General features: G+C 46.9%; 2 protein-coding genes across 2 annotated transcripts; one reads left to right on the plus strand and one right to left on the minus strand.

Annotated features, from left to right (window-relative positions):
- The first annotated feature begins 900 nt into the window (after positions 1 to 900).
- Positions 901 to 16,522, plus strand: washc4 (WASH complex subunit 4). The gene is made up of 33 exons (XM_072710047.1): positions 901 to 1,036; positions 1,663 to 1,802; positions 2,345 to 2,398; positions 2,508 to 2,573; positions 2,813 to 2,858; positions 3,132 to 3,199; positions 3,730 to 3,812; positions 3,965 to 4,007; positions 4,248 to 4,351; positions 4,624 to 4,744; positions 5,045 to 5,168; positions 5,365 to 5,492; positions 5,824 to 5,984; positions 7,115 to 7,238; positions 7,716 to 7,841; positions 8,069 to 8,176; positions 8,300 to 8,446; positions 8,655 to 8,734; positions 8,990 to 9,095; positions 9,214 to 9,330; positions 9,578 to 9,746; positions 10,038 to 10,192; positions 11,127 to 11,201; positions 11,306 to 11,410; positions 11,622 to 11,756; positions 12,176 to 12,284; positions 13,162 to 13,228; positions 13,651 to 13,737; positions 13,974 to 14,121; positions 14,242 to 14,338; positions 14,504 to 14,700; positions 14,961 to 15,057; positions 16,085 to 16,522. Exons 1-33 carry the CDS (start codon positions 976 to 978, stop codon positions 16,156 to 16,158), a joined length of 3,522 nt encoding a protein of 1,173 aa, XP_072566148.1. The 5' UTR covers positions 901 to 975; the 3' UTR covers positions 16,159 to 16,522.
- A 1,279-nt stretch (positions 16,523 to 17,801) lies between these two features.
- On the minus strand, positions 17,802 to 22,094 carry samm50l (sorting and assembly machinery component 50 homolog, like). The gene is made up of 15 exons (XM_023812687.2): positions 21,898 to 22,094; positions 21,449 to 21,559; positions 21,209 to 21,310; positions 20,980 to 21,067; positions 20,604 to 20,710; positions 20,368 to 20,498; positions 20,032 to 20,119; positions 19,745 to 19,873; positions 19,553 to 19,624; positions 19,373 to 19,459; positions 19,069 to 19,139; positions 18,889 to 18,956; positions 18,626 to 18,772; positions 18,322 to 18,463; positions 17,802 to 18,117 (listed from the first exon to the last, which is right to left on the minus strand). The coding sequence occupies exons 1-15, from the start codon at positions 21,916 to 21,918 to the stop codon at positions 18,072 to 18,074; spliced, it is 1,410 nt and encodes a 469-aa protein (XP_023668455.2). The 5' UTR covers positions 21,919 to 22,094; the 3' UTR covers positions 17,802 to 18,071.
- Between the last annotated feature and the right edge of the window lie 1,966 nt (positions 22,095 to 24,060).

The following is a 24,060-nucleotide window of genomic DNA, read 5'->3' on the forward strand; positions in this document are numbered from 1 at the left end:
TAAATGATAAAGTTGAAAGAATAAGGAGCCGCCAATTTATACCTCTATACTTTATATCCTTTGTAAAATAGATCAAGTTATGCTGAATGTCACTGCAAACAGTTTAATGTTGAAACTGATTCTGTGTAGTAACCTTGTAGTGTATGATGAACGCAGAAAAGGTCATCAACGCGAACACATGGCTTTGCTGGATAATTCCTATTTGATCCAGCAGCTGCTCCAGTTCCCAGAACAGGAACACACGTTACCGCAACGTTATCAAACGGCTACCTGCCTAGTGCGATCCCACCTGTAGCAGGTCTCAAGCTTTGCCATCCAAAAAGGAACAGAATGCCTGCAGAGATATTCTGTATTCCCTCAAGGATCCATTCTCCCATCTGGTTACGGGCAATGACACAATTTATTATTATTATACAATTTATATTATAATCCTGAGTATTTGATTGGTGTATCTCATCTTTATTGCATAATATTTTACTGTTTATCATAGATAGTATTGTTTAATGCTTGCATGCTGAGGAATACATGTCACCTTTCATGAATGCACTTTTTAAATTTATGTTCTGAACACATACAGTACATAAAATGGTTCTTTTAGTTGCTTTAACCGTTGTGAAAGCCAGTTAAAAACCATTATATGCCAGTCCTAAAAAAATGCTTGGTTGCCATTGCAACACAAAAGTGAAGATTCTTCTAAATGTATAGTGCATATTTTTCTTACTGTGGTATATGCATGCTACCTAAATTTAAGAAATTCTACATTTATTACATTAGAACTGCTAATACACGTAACTCACTCACTCACTCATGCATTCATTCATTCATTCATTCTAAAAATGTTGGCAGTATGAGAACTACATTTCCCAGGAAGGCGGGACCGGAAGTCATGCGGCTCGTCACGCGACATTCGCCCTCGGCGTTGGTCTTGGTTGTCGTTTCTACGTCTGAACCCACTGTCACTAAAGGGCTGGTGTGATGGCGGTGGAGGCGTTAACTCCGGACTGGGAATTCGACCGCTTTGACGACGGGTCTACGAGTGAGCCTTTTAAAAATGTCCTGCGACTACGGTTACATTATTATTGGCCATGGAATTATGATTGACTTTGAGCAGGAGACGCTGGACTTGAACTGCTAACTAGTTAGCATAACACAGATTTTTTATCATGCAACTGAAAACGTTTTATTGGTGATTTCTTAGCCAGGGTGAATATGTGTGTAAGGCACAAGCTTAACGTTTTAATTACGTTTGTATTGTACGTATGATGCAGCTCCTGCTTGACTGATGTGAAAGTCATACTCATGATACTGTATTAATCAATTAGCCCACTAAACCGTACTGGCCAGCGCTGGAAATTGTACTTTGTAACCATACGCTTAGTTCTCCTTTTGCACATTTTACGATGCGGAATGGCTGATTTTACGTATTTGTCTGTCTGAACAGGAAGTATCATGCAAATTTTTGCTGTTAGTCGCGTGCATTAACTTTCTATGATTGTACTTTCGAAGTCGGAAATGATCCGATGTTATAAATGCAGTCTGTTAATACCGAAAATCCACACAAGCTCTTCTAATGCGTCACGAGGTGCATTAACCTACGCGTTAAAGGGCTTCCCCTAAAAGACTATACCATGCTCACACCCTTCCTTATTCCCCTGACCCCAGAAATCCACACTGAAGTGCAGCTGAAGAACTATGTGAAGTTCTTGGAGGACTACACATCACAACTTAAGGGCATTGAAGATGCGCTAGATGATTCCATAGGAGATGTTTGGGACTTCACCCTGGACCCCATAGCCCTGAAGGTGCACTGTACACCCCTGTGCACTGCAGCGCTCGTCCCAGGCAGCTTGCGTAGATTGCATGTCGCCCATATATGTAATTGTGTGTGTTTGCTGATGTAGTTCAGGTAGAGAGGTATTCAGACAAGCATTTTCCTAGCATGGTGTTTTACTGTGTCCAGCGTTGAGGGTATGGGTTTGGATTGCCTGTGTTCATAATTATAAATTCATTGTACCTTAATCTGGCACGCTGCCTCTTTCTGATTTGTCTTTAATATGTCATCTTAATATGACATCTTGCTGTTTTTTTGGTGGTTCGCCGTGACTTTTAGTGCTTTTTGGAACATTTGACAGCCGCATGGTCCAAATATTATTTTAAGTATTTTGATTTTACAATAAGCATGAAGTATTTGTAAGGATGAGTGGCTGAATGTTTAATCGGTTCATAGCATTTCATTGGAAGGGTTAAAAATGTAGGGAGACGCATTGCTGTAATGTGATATGAAAGACAGACGCTCATGTCTGAGGTTTAATGTCTTGCATCTTTTTTTTCTTTTGTTGCCCAGCTTCTCCCCTATGAGCAGTCGTCTTTACTAGAGTTGATCAAAACAGAAAACAAGGTAGGGAATTTCTGTTGATATTAAATGATGTCCCGTCTTCAGCTGTAGGCTGTCCTGTCTGCTTCTTTCTTTGAGGTAAATATGTGCTTTGAACCTGCTCTGTTCTCAGGTTCTCAACAAAGTCATAACTGTGTATGCTGCCCTCTGCAGTGAGGTTAAAAAGCTGAAGTATGAGGTGGGTATTTCACATTTTTATTTGTTAGTCTCGGCCGTTCATAAAAACAGTTTTTCCTCTGAAAACTGCAGTAGTTAAGTACAATAAGTTGTGCTCTCAACATATTTATGTGTTGAGATCTCAGTTCACTGCAAGTGTTGGTGGCCAAGTCAAATTTGCTTCACAAACCCTAGCATTTCCTGTGTTATAAGCCATAAATATGCAGTGCTTAATACTGTGATCTATTTCTCACTCTGTAGGCAGAAACAAAGCTGTACAGTGGTTTGCTGTACTATGGAGAAGGAGGTGAGTGTGTGAGAATGAACTGCTTTGTCTGATTAAGTAAAAACAGAACGAAGTGGCATTTTTTGTGTGTGTGTCAGCTAAAATGGGAATTGTGCTTTGACACTTTCACTGTATCCTGCGAGAGGAATACCCTCCAGGATGCACTGTATTTTGCACTGCGATTTGCAGCGGGCTTAGCTGAGCTCGTGCCTCTCGGCCCTGATGTCCATGTTAAGTCACCGGTGTCTGTGATTGGTCTGAGTCTCAGCAGCCTGGTTGGCTGTTTCCTTCCAGTTCCGGACGCCAGCATGCTGGAGGGAGAGTCTCAGATCCAGATGGGCCGTTTCATTTCCTTCTTACAGGTAAGTTTTTGTGGTTCGTGTTGTGTGGGCATCCTGAAGCCTTTTAGAATTGCACGCATATTGTTTTTCCTAATTAGAGCTTTAAATACATTTTTTAAATGCTGAACATTGTTTTAATACCAATATGTACATTTTATGTTTTATCTATTCCACATTAGTAGCTACTTATTTTTTCCTCTCTTTAATATTTGCATTTATCTATGATAGATAATATATTATAGTATAATTCCTTCTGCTGTTCTATTGTTTTTCGTTTTTCATTTCTCCTTGTTTTTTGCGGCATTGTGGGCAAACAAAATAAGAATTTCATTGTACACCTGACAATAAGTTGCATGAATCTTCTGCCTCAGGAAGGTCTCCAGGCACTGATGCGTAGATGATTTGCTAAAGGATTGAACAGATTTGGAAAAGAATAGTCTCCAAATATCGCCGTAGTAGAGTAGTCTTTGGGTCGTGCCTGGGTTGAGTTGTCTGCTGTTGGCGTGTCTGTGTGTGGAGCTGAGATGCTTCGTGTACACTTGGTCCGTCAGGAGCTGTCCTGCTTCGTGTCTCGCTGCTACGAGGTTGTGGTCAGCGTGGTCCATCAGCTGGCCTCTCTCTACAACAGCAGCAAGTGAGTAGCAGTGTATCCACGAGGGCTCACCGCGGACGCGGGGAATCGGGGACAGCCGTTGCCGTGGCAACACCCCGGCGGACAACACACCTGCCGTAGCTTCATTGAGGCCAAATCTGTGGGAAATGCAACGGTTTCTGTTTCCTTTTTAGGAATGCAACAAAAATTATCGAATCATCTGGAGTTCACTTTCAGGTAAACAGTTCAGTATTTGATTATTTATATTGATTATTTACTGCTGCCTTTTATTTCTTGTGCATATCCCCGTACAGTCCCCTCACATATCCGATTATCCATAATCCATCCGTCCTGCTTTCGTACATGTCCCTGAGACTGCATTGCCTCTCTTATTTTTGATTGCTCCTTTCCCATCCATGTTCCTTTGTGTCTCCCTAACCTCCCGGGTGCGGGGCTCCTGCCTGTGTTTCCCCGCAGACCGTGTACGAGCACCTGGGGGAGCTGCTGGTGGTGCTGCTGACGCTGGATGAGATCCTGGAGAACCACGGCACTCTGAAGGAGCACTGGAAAATGTACAAGAGGTGAGGAAGAGGTCCATCTTCTGACCTCTTATCTGGGGGGGGATAGGTGGAGCCTATTCGAACAGAATTCGAACCCGCGACTATAGAGGTGTTAGGCAGCAGTTTAACCACTATGTAGAACACACACATGGAAAGCATTACTATCATTGGTGTTGTTGCTGTTTATTAGAATTGATGGTTTTCATGTCTCCATGATACAACAACTGCAGCCTTTCCAAGGCTGTCCAGGGGTCTTGCTCTGGCTCTGCATTCTTACTGCTTTACTTGCCCAGGTTACTGAAGTCGGTCCACCACAACCCCTCTAAGTTTGAGATCCAGGAGGAGAAGCTGAAGCCTTTTGAGAAGCTGCTACTGAAGCTGGAGGGACAGCTGCTGGACGGGATGATCTTCCAGGTGAGGAGCATCTTATGGGGCCGTGGGCTGCGGTTCTTACATCAGGCTCAGGGTCAGTGGGTTGTGTTTCAGTGTTCAAATGGGAGATCAAATCGTATAATGTCCTTACATCTCGGATGCTTGATTTTTATATCTCATCATTAATATTCCTTCTGTGTCCTTAATTGGTCTTAAAACTAGTGTTTCTTGTGGTTTTTATTTATTAGTCAGGGAATATTGGATGGATTTGGTGTTTTCTGTCCAAAGTTAAGGACCATTACAGCTTTTAGGATTGAAAAGAGACACGTCTGTTTCTCTCAGGCTTGTGTGGAGCAAAGGTTCGATGACCCCGGGGTGGGTGTGGCCGTCTCCAAGAACAGCGCCTTTGCAGAGGAGTTTGCCCACAACATACGGACCATCTTCACCAACGTGGAGTCCAAACTAGGTGCCATTTTCTTTACTTTAAAAAAACGTTGTTGGGCCAGTATCGCAGGTATAGAGACGGTTGTGGCGTTTTCAGCATAACATATGGAAGAAATTAGTGTGTTGTTGTTGGATCTCGGCGAGCTTTTGTAGAATAATGAAGCATTGCTTAGTCTCGCTGAATCTTGGACACTGATGGCTTCCTGTATCGATTTTAGGGGAACCGTCTGAGATCGACCAGAGGGACAAGTACGCCGGCGTCTGTGGCCTCTTCGTGCTACACTTCCATATCTTCCGGACGGTCGACAAAAAGCTGTACAAAGGCCTGCTGGATGCCTGCAAGAAGGTGGGGGTGGGGGGGGGGGGGCTGCAGGATGGCTTTAGTTTGCTAGGGGGGGTCACTGAACAGGGCTGTGGACGAGAAGCAAGGTTGGGAATTTAAGATTGGGAGCTTCATGTGGAACGCTCCGGAATCCACCGTTAATTAAACCAACTCCAGCATCCGATAATTTCGCAAACTGTGACAGCCTTTGCCCGACCTGTGTGGATTGTGTTCTGCCACTGGAACGGTCCGTTCGCGTGTGCTGGGTCTCATCCCGGTTCGGAGAAGGTGTAAATGTAGGGCTGTTTGTTTGACCGCCAGCATCCCGCGGTCTGATGCCTCTCCCCCCCCCCAGGTCCCTGCTGTGACGCTGACGGCCAACATCATGTGGTTCGCAGACACCTTCCTGGTGCAGAAGGTCCCCGCTGCAGCCAAACTGATTGACAAGAAGAGCCTGCAGATGGTGCGGTCCCAGAGAGAGGCCTTCCTACAGCAGAGGGTGCAGACACTCCCCAAGTAGGCCCCCCCTGCCACGCCATTGCTCCTCCGTCCCTCCTTCTCTTCTCTTCTCTTCTCTTCTCTTCTCTTCTCTTCTCTTCCCCTCTTCCCTTCCCTGTCCAGCCTTGGCTCCACGCTCCCTTTTCATTTCTCCGTCGCTCCTCCCATCCTTTCCCTGCTTCCACACTCTCTTCTTTTACTCCCCAGCGTCCTGCTCCACCGTCATTCACCTGGCGGCACGTTCTGCTGTCGTCCGTCTCTCCCTTCACCTTCCTCTCTTCCCTGCAGCCTTACCGCGTCTCCCCGAGTACTCCGTCCTTGCGTTCCTTCAGTCAGACTCATCACCGTGCACTATGTGGGTTGTTGTCTTACTCTGGACTGGCTCCCTGTATGGGGATTTTGACGTGGGGTGGGGGGGGTTGATGATCAGACAGGGCAGCCTTTGTGGAGCAGCCCCTGGAGGACCTCCAAGTGGTGTAGTCATCCCTGCCTCTGGGCCCGTCGGGGAGAGAAAGCAGATGAAGCCCATTCACTCTCTCCTGCTTCAAAACACCAGCATTAGCTGTTGGAAAAGCATAGCTGAGACTGACAGCTTGATAATACCAGATTCTTTTATTTTTCTTTTCTTTTTTTACAAGATTAATTACTTAATGCGTTGACTTCTTTATTTATACTGTCTTGCAGGGCATAAATAGTCAAACTGAATATTGTAAAAAAATACCGTTTAAAAGTTCTAAATATGATTTAAAGGAGTTGCAATATAGAAACACCTCTTACAACATAAAATCATTTCAGCTAATGTAGCTGCATTGTGTCGCTCTCGTTATATCGGTACGTGAACATCGTATGGCATGTGAGAACTGATGAGCATAGGTATTTGACTGAGGTGAAGTATTAATTATATTTACACAGCTTCCCCTAGTACAGAACTACTCAAATCACGGTCCTCGAGGTCCGAGCCCTGCTGGTTTTCCAGCCTTCCTTTACCTGTGAGCCGGGTGTGAAGCCTCTGACCAATCAGAATCAGTAATTATTAAACTAACTACCTGGGAGAACGGAAAACAAGGCCTGGATTGGGAATCGAGGTCCAGATTTGAAGAACCCTGCCCTTGTATCATGGTTTTTCTCTTGTAATTTTTGTTGTACAGGGATGTCCAGTCTTACTACGTGTTTGTCACCTCCTGGATGATGAAGATGGAGTCCATTTTGTCCAAAGAGCATAATGAGAAGTTCACAGAGGACCTAAGCAGTCGATGTAGCGTCTTTGTTCAGGTAATGACCCAGTCATCTTGAAAAATCCAGAAGGTGGTTTGAAAGATATCAATAGCTATGGTTAAGATGCCATTCAGGAATTCCTAAAGATGGATTTTTCACTCACGATCCCACAGAAATGGGTTCTGTTAGTGGTCTGAATTTCATTCGCTGTGAATGTCACATGTGACGTTGAAATTTTGAGAAATGTGGTGCTAGAATGTAATTCTACACTAGAGAGCTTTTCCCATTTCAGTTCCTTCTGTATAAATGAGGTAAATGACCTCAGAGTAATTGTAGGAAGCCGTGTTCTGCTGCTGCCAGAGTTGTGGGCAATCAAGAAATATTTAAGTTTCTGCAGTACAAAATATAGACCCTCTTGAAGAGCATGTGCTTAAAAATTCAACCTATATTCAGCTATGAGAATGTCTTTTTGGGCCTTACTGTCTCTCTCTGTATTGGAGGAACCATTATAGGCTGAAGTCTGTTTTTCTATAGGGTATCCTCTACGCCTACAGCATCAGCACCATGATCAAGACCACCATGAACCTGTACATGTCCATGCAGAAACCCATGACCAAGGCTTCTGTGAAGTCTCTCTGCCGGCTGGTGGAGCTGCTGAAGGTGGGTCTCTCTCGGGCACAATTGCGTATCCGTTCTGGCCTCTGCCTTCCAGGGTTAGCAGCGCAGAGCATTTGCGGGTCTGTGCTGGTAGCGTTCTGTAGGGGACTGTGTTTGCATGCATCCGACTGCACAGAGCATGTCCTGTATTTACCTTACATGTGTTGGGAGTGACACTGTGGTTAGACTGATCTCAGCGATGCCCCCCCCCCCGGTCTTGCTCACCACAGGCAATCGAGCACACCTTCCACCGGCGTTCTATGGTGGTGGCGGACTCCGTGACGCATATCGCGCAGCAGCTGCAGTCGCAGGCTCTGGCCGCCATTGCAACAGCCAAGGTGAGAAGCGGTGTCCTGGCGGGTCCGTCTTCTAAGCACTGAGTGCCTTACCGGGGAGGGGGGGAGGCTCACTGCTGCCTCCTGCTGGACAGGCTAAGCGCATCCGTCACCCTTCCTTTACAGAAGCGAGTGATCTCCGATAAGAAGTACAGCGAGCAGCGTCTGGACGTGCTGTCGGCCCTGGTGCTGGCCGAGAACACACTGAACGGACCCAGCACCAAGGAGCGCCGCTTGGTGGTGTCACTGGCCCTCAGTGTGGGCACGCAGATGGTGGGTCAGGACCGTTTGGGGGTGGGCTAGGCAGGGCTGGGGGGGTGGAAATGCATGACCACTTGGTGGGGAGGTCTACACAAAGACCAGGGTGTTTGTCAGAGTACTAGGCCTAAAATCATTTCTCGTATGTGTCTAATTTCCGATGTATTGACAATTTCCCCCAGGGTTGAATAAGGTCCATCTTAATCTTAATCCTAATTCACAGAAAACATTCAAGGATGAGGAGTTGCTGCCCTTACAGCTGGTGCTGAAGAAGCTGGACCTCATCAGTGAGATAAGAGAGAGGTGACACGGGGTTGGTTTTGTTCTTTTAGTTTAACATGCCTAAGGATCACGCAACTGCCCCTATTGGTCTGATTTTCACTCATTCATTAATAATCTAGCATTTCATATGTGTACCTCGGAACTGTGGCAGCCATGTGAGATAATGTGACATGTTTGTAGCTGTAAAAGAATGCCCTATTCACTCTGCCTCCTATTCACTCTGCCTCCTGCCTCCTATTCACTCTGCCTCCTGCCTCCTATCCACTCTGCCCCCAGAGTAAAGGTCCAGTGCGACTGCAGCTTCCTCTACTGGCACCGCGCCGTCTTTCCGATTTACCTGGACGACGTGTACGACCACGCGGTGGACGCCGCCCGGATACACGTGAGCCGTACTCTTACTTAAGTGCCAGTGAGGCTCGTGATTGGCCGATGGCCTCTCTTGCTTCACTATGATTGGCCGGCGGCCTGTTAGCGACGCCTCTGCGGGTGTTTCCCCCCAGTACATGTTCAGCGCGCTGAGGGACTGCGTGCCCTCCATGCTGCACGCCAGGCACCTGGACACCTGTGACCAATTGCTGGAGAACTACGACAAAGAGATTATGGAGGTCTTCAATCAGGTAAGGAGAGAAGGTCTGCTGAAGCTTGTTTGATGGAACTCAATCGCTGCCATTTTCCTTTGCTCTAGCATTATATTTATCATACTTATTCTGCTTTGGACAATGTTTTCCATCCATTCATTTATTCATCTTCTAACCACTTTTCCTGCTCTGGATCCTGGAGCAAATCCAAGGCAGCCTGGGCACAAGGCTCTGGATGTTATTTTGTCGTCTTAATTCCGCTCTTTTTTTCCTCCTCATCTGGCAGCACCTGCTGGACAAGCTTTGTAAGGAGATTGAGAAGGACTTGAGGCTCTCTGTCCACACCCATCTCAAGCTGGACGACCGGAACCCCTTCAAAGTGGGCATGAAGGACCTGGCCCACTTCTTCTCCCTTAAACCTATCCGCTTCTTCAACCGCTTCCTTGACATCAAAGGTATGTCTCTCCAGTCAACAGTTTCTCTTGCCCCCCCCCCCCCAGGAGAGCCCCCCCCAGACCCATTTTCAGAAGGGTTATGACTTTGGCGTTCAGTGTGAAATTTCCCATATTTGTGCTGCAGGCGGGAGTATGTGGCCTGTTTTTGAATCCCAGCTGGCTCTTTGTGCAGTAACTGGTTCTGTGACTTTGCCGTCATTGGGTTACGGTGGTTTGGCTTCTGGTGCAGCCCATGGGGGTTCACAGAGACCTTTAGCAGAATACATATTGACCATGTGCTGTGTCCTGCAGCTTATGTGACCCACTACCTGGATAAGACCTTCTACAACCTGACCACCGTAGCCTTGCACGACTGGGCCACCTACAGCGAGATGAGGAGCTTGGCCACCCAGCGCTACGGCCTGATGATGACAGAGGCCCATCTACCGAGTCAGACGCTAGAGCAGGTGACAGTCTGAGCCCAGGCCCACCCACCTGTCTGTCTGAGCCTCGGCCCGCCTGCCTCTCTGTCTGTCTGAGCCTCGGCCCGCCTGCCTCTCTGTCTGTCTGAGCCTCGGCCCGTCTGCCTCTGTCTGTCTGAGCCTCGGCCCGTCTGCCTCTCTGTCTGTCTGAACCTCGGCCCGTCTGCCTCTCTGTCTGTCTGAACCTCGGCCCGCCTGTCTGTCTGAGCCTCGGCCTGCCCGTCTCTCTGTCTGTCTGAGCCTCGGCCTGCCCGCCTCTCTGTCTGTCTGAGCCTCGGCCTGCCCGCCTCTCTGTCTGTCTGAGCCTCGGCCTGCCCGCCTCTCTGTCTGTCTGAGCCTCGGCCTGCCCGCCTCTCTGTCTGTCTGAGCCTCGGCCCGCCTGTCTGTCTGAGCCTCGGCCCGCCCGCCTCTCTGTCTGTCTGAGCCTCCGCCCGCCCGCCTCTCTGTCTGAGCCTCGGCCAGTCTGTCTGTCTGAGCCTCGGCCCGCCTGCCTGTCTGTCTGAGCCTCGGCCCGTCTGTCCGCCTGTCTGTCTGTGCCTCGGCCCGCCTGCCTGTCTGTGTTCACCTTGATGTGTTTGTATGGATTCATTTTCATTTAATTTTATTTTATTCATATTTTGCTTGTGACCAAGATATATTCTATGTTTGGCTTTCCTGCGATGGTTTAGGAATCATTAATTCCATGAGTATGAATGTGGAAAGGAAATTTCCACAATATGTGTATGTGTTTTGATTTGCCTGCAAGTTATTCTTTCTTTTTTTAATTTTTATGGAGCTCATAATATTCTCAGACAATATTTGCTTTTCTAAATGGGGAAATATTCCTAACGCTGGTCTGGCGCGCCGTCCTCGCTCTGGAGCCTGAATTCCTGCTCTCTGGATGTCATGCAGGACCTCTCACTCTCTGTATCCTCTTCAGGGTCTGGATGTGCTGGAGATCATGAGGAACATCCACGTTTTTGTGTCACGCTACCTGTACAACCTCAACAATCAGGTAAGCGTCTGTCCAGTGGATTTTGACCTTTCGGTGCGTGCTGTGCTCTGTGCTCAGGGTCATTTATGTGATATTCGCTGGCGGTGGGTGTGTCCATATGGCAGATCTTTATCGAGAGGACCAGCAACAACAAGCACCTGAACACCATCAACATCCGCCATATCGCCAACTCCATCCGCACCCACGGCACCGGAATCATGAACACCACTGTAAGTCTCGGGGGGAAGTGGATAGGAGTGAGACATTGGGCGTGGAGATTAGGAGAGTGCTATACAGCTCGGGGGGGAAACTTGGGGATCTTAAACCGTATGAGAAGGAAGGATGGTTCTGCGTTATAGAGCCGTTTTCACCAGAGGTGTTCGCTGCATCCTAAGGGTCGCCTGACTGTACTCTGAAGTCATTTTCTTGGTCTGCCAACAGGTGAATTTCACATACCAGTTCCTGCGGAAGAAATTCTACATATTCAGCCAGTTCATGTACGATGAGCACATCAAATCCAGGCTGATCAAGGACATGCGCTTCTTCAGGGAAACCAAGGATCAGTCTGATCAGAAGGTTAGCCACGTCTTTCTCAGCCGCTTGGCCCTTCCACGCCTTTATGTCCTCAGGAGGTGTTGTCTGGGGTCAGTCCCACACTCTGCTGCCCAAATGGAAATGTGATGTCATCAAAGTCCTTGGTTCAAGAGAATCTTCCTTTTAGTGTGTGACATTCCCGAAAATGACCGATATTAGAAGAACGGGGTTTACATTGGCCAGATTACTTTGGTTGCCACATAAATATGTCCTTCAAAAAAGCAAAGAAGGATAAAAATGATGTAAGAAAATGGGTGGGAGTTTTTTTTTCGAAGCAGATATACCAAAGTTAAGATGATAACCATTTTGAAGTGTAGCAGGAAGAGTTGGCTGACTGTTTTGCTGGAGTCTTGCTGGTTCTTACCGAATCCTGTCCCCCTCGTGTTTGTGGCCGCCTACAGTATCCCTTCGAGAGGGCTGAGAAGTTCAACAGGGGCATCAGAAAGCTGGGGATCACACCTGACGGCATGAGCTACCTGGACCAGTTCAGACAGCTGATCAGTCAGATAGGTATGGAGATGGCCATCCAGGATGTGTCACACCTGAGATGATAGACCCCATGGGCTCATGGGAGTTTTACTTACACAAAAATGTTCTGAGAGCAGAATGAAAAATGATTGGTTCAGAGAGATAACCTATCAGATTGTAGAGGAGGTCAGTCCAAGCAACTAGAGGAGGCTGGACCAAGGTATCTGATTGGTTGGTCCTGTCTCTAGTTGCTTGGACCCATCTCCTGTACATCTGATTGATTATCTCTCTGAACCAATCATTTTTCATTCTGCCTTGAGAACGTTTTTGTTTAAGTAAAATTCCCACAAGCACCCTATGGAGGGTGAGGGCGGCAGTCTGTCTGGTGGTCTGTCTTTTCATCTCTTTTCCTCATGTCCATGTTAGTTGACCCTATCCAGATCTACCACTCAGAGCACTGAAGCAACATGAGGTGTGTATTAAAGAGGTTCCCTGAGTGGGGACCTCCCAAACCGAGGTGATTTCCAGAGTATTTACAGAGTTTAAAAGTGAAAAAATTCGATTGTAACCGTAAATAGTCAGTAAATCTGCTGCCCCCCGGCCTCATTCCCGGTCAGCGAAACGTACTGAGGGGACCCCACCCCCCAACAGGCAAAATGAGGGTCACGAGTCTTTATTTTAGGTTTCATGGGCTGAAATGTTTGGGAATCCATATATTTGAGGATAAGGTAGAAATGCTGTCATTGTAGCCAAATTAACTGATCAGCTAATTGAATCCTTAAGATTAGCTGCTGGAGCAGACACCTGCAGCCTGTTCCCTGGTGTCTCTCAGTGTCAGATTGGGTATGAATGGCATGTATTCTCACCTGGGCATGTTTGTGATTAAGTGACTAACCTGAGTTGCTCTCGCCCCACCAAGGCAACGCTATGGGCTACGTGCGGATGATCCGCTCCGGGGGCCTGCACTGCTGCAGCAACGCCATCAGGTGCGGACAGCAATGCCCACTGCTGAGCGGCTCGGGTGTTGTCCTGGGGAGTCTGCAGGAGATGGGGGGCTTTATGGATACGGACTTTGGGTTCCCCCCAGTTATCTAGGGCAGTGTTACCCAGTCTGGTCCTCGGGGGACCTACTGACAGTTCACATTTTTGCTCCCACCCAGCAGCTGGGAGGGAGCAAAAATGTGGACTGTCTGGCAGGGAGCTGGGAAGGAGCAAAAACGTGGACCGACTGTGGGACCCTCCGGATTGGGTTGGGAAATACTACTCTAGAACTATCCTGACCATGTCATGTTATACCTAATAGTATTATTACTGCTAGTACTACTACAGTAAAATAAGAAAGAAAATGAGGAATTCTTGTCATATTTAACTCTGCATTGACCAAACATACCTGCACATTCTCCTCCAGGTTTGTTCCCGACCTGGAGGACATTGTCAACTTCGAGGAGCTGGTGAAAGAGGAAGGCTTGTCCGAGGAGACCCAAAAGGCTGCAAGGTAATGGGCACGACTTTCAGCCGTAAAGCCCAAGGCAGAAGCACAGAGAGCTTTAGGAGGCTCCAGGTTTGCAGGTCCTGAGTGATCTTCTGTTGTAGAATAATTGCTTGGTCTTTTTTGACAAACTAAGAGATGGTTATATAAATCTTCGCATAGGTATGTTTCAGTACAGGCGATGGCCAATGGTCTTGTGTTGCCAGTTCCATTACACTATAATGTCTTTGTTTGCTGTACAGTGTCCTAGACTCTGTGCTCAGCGATCTGACCAGTAACTCTGCAGAGGGCACGGAGTACTTCAAAATGCTGGTTGACGTCTTCGCCCCCGAATTCCGCAGCGTGAAGAACATGCACCTGCGCAACTTCTACATCATCGTGCCACCCCTGGTGAGACCTCGAGTCCTCCTGAAATCGCACCCCGCAGGTGGCTTTGGCCGTTCCTCGTAAGCAGCAGTGGGGACATTCTTCCTGGACCTCTGGCCCTAGTGCTGTGTCCTCCTCTCGTAGACGGTGAACTTCGTGGCGCATTCCATCGGCTGCAAGGAGAAGCTGAACAAGAAGAATAAAGGAGGAGCTGCATTCACCGACGACGGCTTTGCTATGGGTGAGCAAACAGCCGGACATTCGATCAGCCTGAGGAATTCTTTGACCTGCAGTCGTTGGTCTATGTTTTTCTTCTGACCCATGGAATTGTCAGATCTGCTCATATGGCACATCTGAAGACTTCCTCAGTTCATCTTATGTATCTGTATTCCTTTGTGTACCGCAGGGGTGGCCTACATCCTGAAGCTTCTGGATCAGTACCAGGAGTTTGACTCACTGCACTGGTTCCAGGCGGTGAGGGAGAAGTACATGAAGGAGAAGAATGCCGTGGTCAAGGAGCAGAACGTGCAGGCCACCAGCCAGGACGAGAAGCTGATGCAGACCATGAACCTGACACAGAAGAGGCTGGATGTCTATCTACAGGTAGGCAAAGCCTGGGGGGTGTTTCACACAGTAGGATTTCTTGCTTAGCTGGGTAACTTGTTGGATTTAAGGTAGCTTGGGCTAAACTATCTTCACTCACTCACAGTTAGCTCGGACTACCTTAAATCCAAGAAATACGTGTACGGTAAATAAATTATACAAGATACACAAAGGATTACGATGTGAAAAAGGAATTCGGTTGAGTTGTTTTGATATCTGTCAAAGTGGCATCCTCTACAATGGTCTCTCTTCTCCTCCAGGAGTTTGAGTTGCTCTACTTTTCCTTGAGCAGTGCCCGAATCTTCTTCAGGGCTGACAAGACGGCGGCTGAGGAGATCCAAGAGAAGAAGGACAAAGGTAAACAATGACACGCCAGACACTCCTAGATTCAGCAGTGTAGATGTTCTCTGTTTGGCCAAGGGCGTTTTCCAAAGAAAGATCCAAGACAGTGCGGACCCTGGATCTAACTTTTATGGATGGTCTGCAAAGCGCCCGTGAGAGGTGTTTGGTCTGCGGAGGGACGTGAGACGTGTTTGGTCTGCGGAGGGACGTGAGACGTGTTTGGTCTGCGGAGGGACGTGAGACGTGTTTGGTCTGCGGAGGGACGTGAGACGTGTTTGGTCTGCGGTGGGACGTGAGAGGTGTTTGGTCTGCGGAGGGACGTGAGACGTGTTTGGTCTGCGGAGGGACGTGAGACGTGTTTGGTCTGCGGAGGGACGTGAGACGTGTTTGGTCTGCGGTGGGACGTGAGACGTGTTTGGTCTGCGGAGGGACGTGAGACGTGTTTGGTCTGCGGAGGGACGTGAGACGTGTTTGGTCTGCGGAGGGACGTGAGAGGTGTTTGGTCTGCGGAGGGACGTGAGAGGTGTTTGGTCTGCGGAGGGACGTGAGAGGTGTTTGGTCTGCGGAGGGACGTGAGAGGTGTTTGGTCTGCGGAGGGACGTGAGAGGTGTTTGGTCTGCGGAGGGACGTGAGAGGGTTTGGTCTGCGGAGGGACGTGAGAGGTGTTTGGTCTGCGGAGGGACGTGAGAGGTGTTTGGTCTGCGGAGGGACGTGAGAGGTGTTTGGTCTGCGGAGGGACGTGAGACGTGTTTGGTCTGCGGAGGGACGTGAGACGTGTTTGGTCTGCGGAGGGACGTGAGAGGGTTTGGTCTGACCTTAAGTTAGTCTCACAGCTCCTGTACTGAAGCTTCAGTTCTGGCCCCTCAGTATCTCCTCGTTTGTCCATTTATTGGGCAGCAAACATTTCTGATGTCTGTCTCTGCTTCCATGGACCACCTGACGTTCCGATACAAAGTGAATGTGGACTCTCGTCTTTCTCACCCGTTTGCAGCTATGGATATGGTGAAGATAACGCTGTTCCCTCATGCTTTTTTCTTCTCAGAGGAGGCCTCCAAATCAGGGCCTAATGCAACCTCTGGTGGCCCCGACCCTTCCTCCAGCCCTTCCGCGAAATAAGACGTGGCCTGGAACGCAGTGGAGTGACCGGTCCCCCCCAGCAGGGGGCATGTCGCGCCGGTTAAGACCACACTACATGCAACCCTTCCCGGGACTCTGACTGGTCCTGGAAAGTGCGCTCTCTCTTCCCGCACTGGGAGGTGTGAGGCAGGACTCTGGACACCGTGTTTAGGTTGATGCATGCTGGGTAAGAACCTGTGCTGCCTGGAACACACCTTTCAGTACCGTGCACTTATCCTGGAGGGGGATTAAAAACTGGCTCCGCCCATTCCGCAGATAGCCGGCCTGTACCTTCTCCGCTTCCTCAGACGATGCCCCACTCAGACTTTATACTGCTTTTAATAAAACTCCTGTTGTACGTGTAGTTCTGCTCCGGTCAGTTATTGAATCGGGCCTTTACTTGATGAGTGAATGTTCCTGGGAGGCTGGGGTTTTAACATTTTTACTGCTGTGATTCAGGCATGTTTAAAGACCAATGGAGACTCCCTTTTTCGACTCTGGTGTTTGGTAAGGATTCTTTACTGAAAAGTCGGCACAGTGATAGGCAGTGCGGGTGCTCTGGAGTCTTGGTGAGAAGGACAGGTGCGGTTACATACAAACATTAGGAACCATTATTTCACCATCTTGTTCTTTTCCTTTGCCAGTGATGAGGCTCATTCCCAAACTTAACCGTGCATTTCAGAGCGAAAACACTATGCAAGATGTCCCATAATCAGAGGGAATTATATGGCCAGTTTCCCAGTCAAGGATTAAGCCTAAGCCTAGACTAGCCATTGATACTGCAATTTAGTCCAAGACTAGGCTTAATCCTTGTTTGGGAAACTGGCCCATAAGGTTTTAGATTGGATCACAGACGTATGAAGTTTAGTATAGTCATATTTTATGCTGTGTCCCTAAATGATATCACACATTATAAATACGTCTCTTGTTAGTGAAGGTGAGGGTTTTATAGAACCCAGACATCTTTAAAGATGCAAGTGAATCTGAAAGAACCTCACACGTAAATCTTTTCTGTCGCTACCCATTTACTTTTTAACTCGTTTGACTGCCTGCATCTATAACTGCATCAGGCATTTAATTTGATCTTTCAGCAGCTATAGCGAGGTGTTCTTTTTCGATTTCCCCGTAAGAATGAACAGACTGGTTTGATTTGCTGCTCCACACCATCCCTACACCCAGTGCAGGGAATCCTACAGTAACAAGTGGCAGAATAGGTTTAAACCCAAAGCAGCACTCGAACGCCTCTGCTGCTTAAGTGACGTGGAATCGCTGGGAAATGTACATAGCTGTTTACATGTAGGCACTGATGATGACGCTACCTGATCTTGGTTGGGTACTAATAGCCACTTAATTTCTGTGGCAAGTTTCAGTTCGGTTTATTTTTGGGAACAAAATACCTTTTTGTATTAAAGTGTGCTTAATAATCATGTGTAGCAGCAGAGATATTGTGATAAACATTGAACAATAAAAAAGGTTTGTTTTTTTTTCCAAGTTTGCATTTAACCGTGCAATTATTGCAGTTTAAGTACTTCTGTACCATGCAAGAATTGTAAGATTATTAGGCGTCAAGAAGGCATCTGAGTATCTAGTGTAGCGAGTGCTTGGATGCATCTGTGCATGTCTGTGCTGTGACAGATCAAACATTAAAGGGGAATATAATTTATTATAATTCACTGTAACACTTGGAAATGACACAGACAGTGAGTAACACCACTGGCCTATGGGTGTCCATCTTTAGGGCCGCTGAGCGCCGGCACAAATGTGACCGGTCGGTGTGGAGGGGAATCCGAAAGTGAGCCGCGTGGGTTTATGGAGCCCCGGCTTGCCAGAGGCCGCTCTGGGGAAAAATATACTTGAATGAGAAGCCAGAAGACTGAGTGTCTCCCTCCCAAACTGCCGTGGGCTTTGGAACGTTACAGGAACCGGATTCCAGCTCCGAACTGCACGCCGTCGCATATCCTGAAGTGAGAGAAAGGACAACTTCTGACTGATTCAAGAATCAATACTTGGCAAGACTTTAAAATGACTCTTCATTCGCACAAACTATCTGCCTTCATCCCCTTATGAAGCCTGAATAAGCTACGCCACCCATCTGTATACACATAACCACTGTCAGTAGCTGCCGTAGCTGATCCTGGGGCTATACAGCTCATCACGCAGTACCTGTCTCCGCTCTGAACGCCCATCGGGACACAGTAGTTGAGCTCCAGCCTGGCGATATTGCCCAGACGCAGCACGATGCCCGCCCCGTACGACCAACGGATGCACTCTGCCAGCTTCTGCAGGTGGGATCGCGGACCTTCGCCTGAATGGGTGACACCAAGGAGCCCTTCTGCATTATTACATCTGCATCAAACTCAAGAGCCACATGTATGGCGATTCACCCTCAACTGACAGGCATCAGAGCAGTGCACCATCAGCTTCCTCGTACATCATGCCATGGTTTTACTTTCTGCTCCGTACTCACCGTAATCCAGTCTGCACAAGTTGCCAGCATTTAGGAAGAAGTGCATCCTGAAGAGGTCACCAAATCCACCTCGGCCCGGACGGAAGGGGAGAGGGGTGTACAGGTGTGCCCCGCTGGCCCAGAACGCCTCCCCGCCCAGGTAGTCGCCTGTGAAGCAGCAGCGTCTCAGCAGAACCCATGACTGGAGCTACAAGCTCAGTGGATCTTGTGTTAATGCTCTTTTGGATTTAGTTGTAACCCAACCAAATAGAATTAAAGCTCACCTTCACTCTGGGGGCCAATGCTATACATACTAAACCCCCTAACGCTGGTGGGGCCACCTAGATAGAACCTGAGAGGGAGGCAAGAAGATTATTCAAAACAGTGTGACTTGTAGATCACCCAAGCCACCTGCAGGCATACAGTGGTACAGTCTGACACGGAGCCTATCATGTAGGAGTTACCTGTCTGCAATGCAGGTGGGCTTATCTCCAATGGGAAGGAGCATACCACCCCACAGAGAGGCAGAGAGAACCTGTGGAAGACAGCTCAGCCGAGTTAACCTTATACCATGAAGTACAAGATACAGGCCAAGGCATGACGACCCAAGGCTACAGGTTTGCAATTCCTGAAATTCTTCTGTATACCAGGACAAAACATTGTGATATTTTGAGCTACGTTGGCCACTCAGTATTCATGTCAATCGTGCTTGGAAGAATTCCTAAGTGAGATACGAACGTTCATGTAAATAGGGAAGCGTCTACTCACAGAATCCCAAAAGAGTCGCCTGTTGAGCTGAATCTCAAAGTCCTCCTTCAAGAAGCTGACGTCGCCCCCCGTGTAACCAGCCAGCTCCTACAAAACCAAAAGCACAGGCTGGCATTGTTCGTACCCAGCAAGCTTGCCTGTCTGCGTTGTTCAATTCGGCCAAGTTGGATGTTCACACACCTGGTTGATCTTGAGTAAGACGCCCTTCTTCGGGAGGATGGCGGAGTTCCTGGTGTCAATGACCATGGCATGCTGGGAAAACAGTGTGCGCTTGTATCAGTCGCTATATGTCACTTGTGAATGGTTTAGATCAGAACAGCTTCAGAGATGAAAGCTAAATGAATAGTAGAAGAAGAAAATGGATATCTGTACCGAAAGTGAGGACTTGAGCGAGTGGCCGCTCTCCTCACGGACAGCAAAGGAGGCCGTACGTGCCAGGCATCCCAGCTCCCTCCAGACTCCCTCCCACTTGAGTGTGTGGTTGGTCTTCCAGATGGGGAACTGAGGTAAGAGAACCCACACGTCAATCACCTCTGTATCCTCAACCACTGAAGTAGAATCAAAAGAGCCAGAATTGGCAGACTTCTCAAATAACCATCATAATATTATGGTATCAGTGGTTCTGAATGCCATTGCTATATGAAGACGGAGGGTATTACGTTAAACTCTGTGGAGATACCGCGATCGGTCTCTCTCAGCGAGCTCCACGGGAACTGCCCTGTGACCTTGTACAGGTTCACAGAGACACTGAAGAGGAAAACAAGCAAGGTTGGACCTACGACGCTGGTAAGTGAAAAAGGGAAAGTGACACCACTTTAAAGAACTAACATTGTTGTGAGGTGACACCTATCCTTGGTGATAATTTCATAGTGTTTAGCCTCACAAGCAACAGCTGGCCGCCATTAATGTGGGGGCAATGAAATCTGGAAAAAGAACTACTCAGCTTAAACCTTCAATAATGTGGTGGTTGCAGCTGCGTTTGCTTTCAGACGTACTTGCGGTCAAAGTGTCCTGGCTTTGGTTTGAAGAAGGACAGGCCGTAGGAGGTCTCTTTGGTACCATAGGAGAACTGAAATGTTAGCTTTTCAGCACGGCCCAGAATGTTGGGAAGCTTGAGCCCCAGTACCTGGAAGGCATACCAAGCAGTTCAAGCTCCACAATCCATTCTGCATTAGGTCAATATGAGGCTTCACCCAGCCTGAAGGTGCATCAGATGGCTCCAGTCCCGTACCATGCTGCCCTCGTTGTTGCCAACCATAGTGTTGTAGCTTCCGGTCAATCTTCTCAGCTCTGTGACTTCGAAAGTGACATCTAGCCCGTTTGGCAGAGCATCTTCTCCTGTAAGGGAGGGGGGACACAGTATTTCAACATGAAATCTGGTGCAGAGGGACCCATGAGTCGCTATAAAAGCATAGTCGATAGCCAAGTCTCACATTGCTCTCAAGAGGAGGGGCCAGGTCAATAATGCATGAAATTCAATATCATGTAGGACAACTCAAATGTGGATTTTTTTTTAATAATTCATGCATGAAAGCATTAAATTTCCACTAAAAACTCATTTCCCAAACTTAAAGATGTAATGGGGATAATTATTGCTACTTAATTACCTTCTGAGGTGTCTATGACAACTTCCACTTTCCTGAAGATTCCCAGATGCAGCAGTTTCTCTCTAGCATCATGGGATTTCTTCATGACCTGGGCCACAGGAAGTTGAAGGAATTAACATCTCCCAAATGAAAATGAACTGAAACTAAATGTGTCTTTCATGTGGAATGTAATAAAATGTGATGTTCCCACAGTATATTTGACCAGACACCTCTCCACGATTAAACTTACATCAATTAGGTTTTTGGCGGTAAAGACGTCAGCAATTTCATACCCCAGAAGGTCCTCTTTCGTTCTCCCCAAACCATCTATATGTACACGTTGGACTACGACCTGCACAAAATAATCATGCGTTTTAAACTTTGTTACATAATCCTTAAGGACGGAATAGGTAACATCAGACACACACAAAAACATGTTGCATTGGTACAACCCATGACATTTACGCATCAGATGTCAAAAAAAGCTCACGTCTTTGTTTTCAAGAACTTCTTGTTTAGTTTCTGGTTCCACATCAATGACCTCCACATCATCGGCATGCACCCCCAGATCTGGTCCTTGCATCGGGAGGGGGTCGAGGCTCTGAATAAAAGTAAACATTGTTTTCATTCTCGCGTTTACATATGCAGATTTACCTACAAGATGAGATTTCAAACGATTCTACATATACAAATGCTTTACCATAATATTATGATCGAACAAGTTGCCATCGCAATATTTTTCTAAAATCCCTACGTATTGCGTTTCACATTAAGCTTTATCACAGTTAACGAACCGCCCTCGACACATTAGCTTTAGTGTCCGGCTACTGGAATACAGGGCCTACCGAGCACACCAAGCGAAGGGACAAGTTAGCTTATAGCAACCAGAGGTCATGCAGTCAGTTTTCACCCATTCCGTAACTCAAACAGCATATTTACCCTGGCGTGAACAGTCCCCATGTTCGTTTCCCAGCCTCGGGGAATATGTCACCTTGTGAATGATCTACGAGCACGCCTAGTTCCAAAAATTTTATATATAAAAATACAAGCTGATCTATTCCAACTAGTCTAGCAGTTATCCACGGAGGACGCCATGACACCTACGAAGTCCACCGTACTGCAACGTGATTGGTTAGATCGTCGCCCTATGTCATCAGAAGGGGCGGGGTCATATTTTAATAGATTCGGGCGACTTCGGTATTCAACGTTTGCCCCTTAATAGATCTTTGGTTGTAGTTTGTCACTGTAATTAAATTGCAGGCGAAATTCGTTTGCGCACAATCAGAAAGAGACGAGTAAATAAAGGCACACAACAACGCACATAGAAAATTTAAAATTGTATGTCGCGATTCACCTGTTTCGAGTTGCTGGACCACAGTAAGCATATACAGCAGGAACTCCGCTATACGGACCTGTTTTAGTGATGTAGTTTTGGAAAAGATGCAATCGCAAGGCACACACTTTATGGACATCTTAGAGATTCTACTTCTCCTAAATATTTTGGACCTAGGGAGCAAATTCCCCGCATCGTGGGAAGAGCTAGCAAATGGGAAACCCAGTCTCTGGAAGTATGAGGTAGTGATCCATAGCATTGCAACAGATTACAGGAACATCTTTTTTGTCTATAGTATACGACTAATTTTCGGATTTGCTTCATACTGAACCACTAGGGGGCCCCATTTAGCCTGTAAAAGATTCGCTTCAAAGAAGGAGAATTAAACTGCTGTCTGAACAGCTGGGCATATGAAGAGTAATGGTCTCAGATGTGGCGTTTGAGTCAGTCCTTCAGTTGTTGACTAGCAGTTTCCGATAATCCGATTATTTAGTCGTTTTAGTGAAATGCGATGTTTTTCCTCCTCGAGGGAGCCAATCTCTGAATGATCTCTCCGCAGGAGAAGGGCTTAGCCTCACCGACTTAATAATTCAAAGTAAATTAACTTCTTTCAAAAACATTTGCTTTTCATTTGCTTTTGAAGAATGCTTCTTGAGGGGGTTCTTTCTAAACACATATAATCCTGCAGGTGTACTCAGACCAGACGTTGTAACTCAAATGACTATCTTTTAAAAACAACTGTGTACATTGGCAAAATTATAACAATACATAATTTTAATAACGACGTTTTGTGCACCAATCATATTCGTCAGATATAGCGTACTTAATTACAACCATTTCAGGTGTAATCCGAAGATCAAGTAATGATGGAAGAATGATATGTCAATACAAAGTCCTAGCCACAGGGAAAAAAAGCTTATTTAAATACATATTCTAGACTATAATATCATTGAAAGTTTCTGTTTTATTTGTAATTTTAAGTTTTGTATTAAATTAAGAAAAGGAAATTCGTACAAATTGTCCCTTTTGCGTACCAGTAGTGTGTTACAACTATTGTGTTAATTAAAGATAGCCACTATAGGTTATGGTTACGCGTACCATTAATTTGATTTTACTCAACAGCGTATTTAATGTATCAAATTAAGTTCACAGATGAATATTAGAAAGGTGTATATTTGTTATATATTCTAAATTTCTATATTATTTATTAAATCAAAGGAAGCGAATCAAGTGGACACTAGGTAATATGCCTTGTATTTCTCGTATTATGCAAAAGTAATACGGGCTTACAAACGTTTAACTGCTAAAGCAAGCTGATACATTACAAATGCAACGTGTAAGGACTTGTCAGTTAAAAGCTCTATATTACAGGGGTTTCAGCAAAATACAAGTTTTTGTACTTTCATCACATAGCTGAATGAAAGTGTTTCAGTCACTGATTTTTCGGGGAAATATTTTTTAATTTTCTATCCGTCATCATTCATGCTAGGCTGATAAAACGTCAGGGTGTCTCTGTGCGGGGGGGGGGGTGCTATTGGGTCATTGTTAGCGAAGAAAGGGTTCTTATTTCTTAATGATGAGTTTTCTGGCGGATCTGAATACTCAGAGGTTCCGCCCATTGGTAATCAATAGAGCTGGCTTTCCCTTTTCCCCTCTCTCTTTCTCTCCCTCTCTCTCTCTCTCCCCCGCACCTCCTTATCTCCTCCTCAAATTGTGCCGGAGCCAATCAGAGCGCGGCATGCGGCTCGTGAGTCTCGCTGTTCCCCCCT

Source organism: Paramormyrops kingsleyae, chromosome 3, assembly GCF_048594095.1.
Source record: "Paramormyrops kingsleyae isolate MSU_618 chromosome 3, PKINGS_0.4, whole genome shotgun sequence".
NCBI classification, from domain to species: Eukaryota; Metazoa; Chordata; class Actinopteri; order Osteoglossiformes; family Mormyridae; genus Paramormyrops; species Paramormyrops kingsleyae.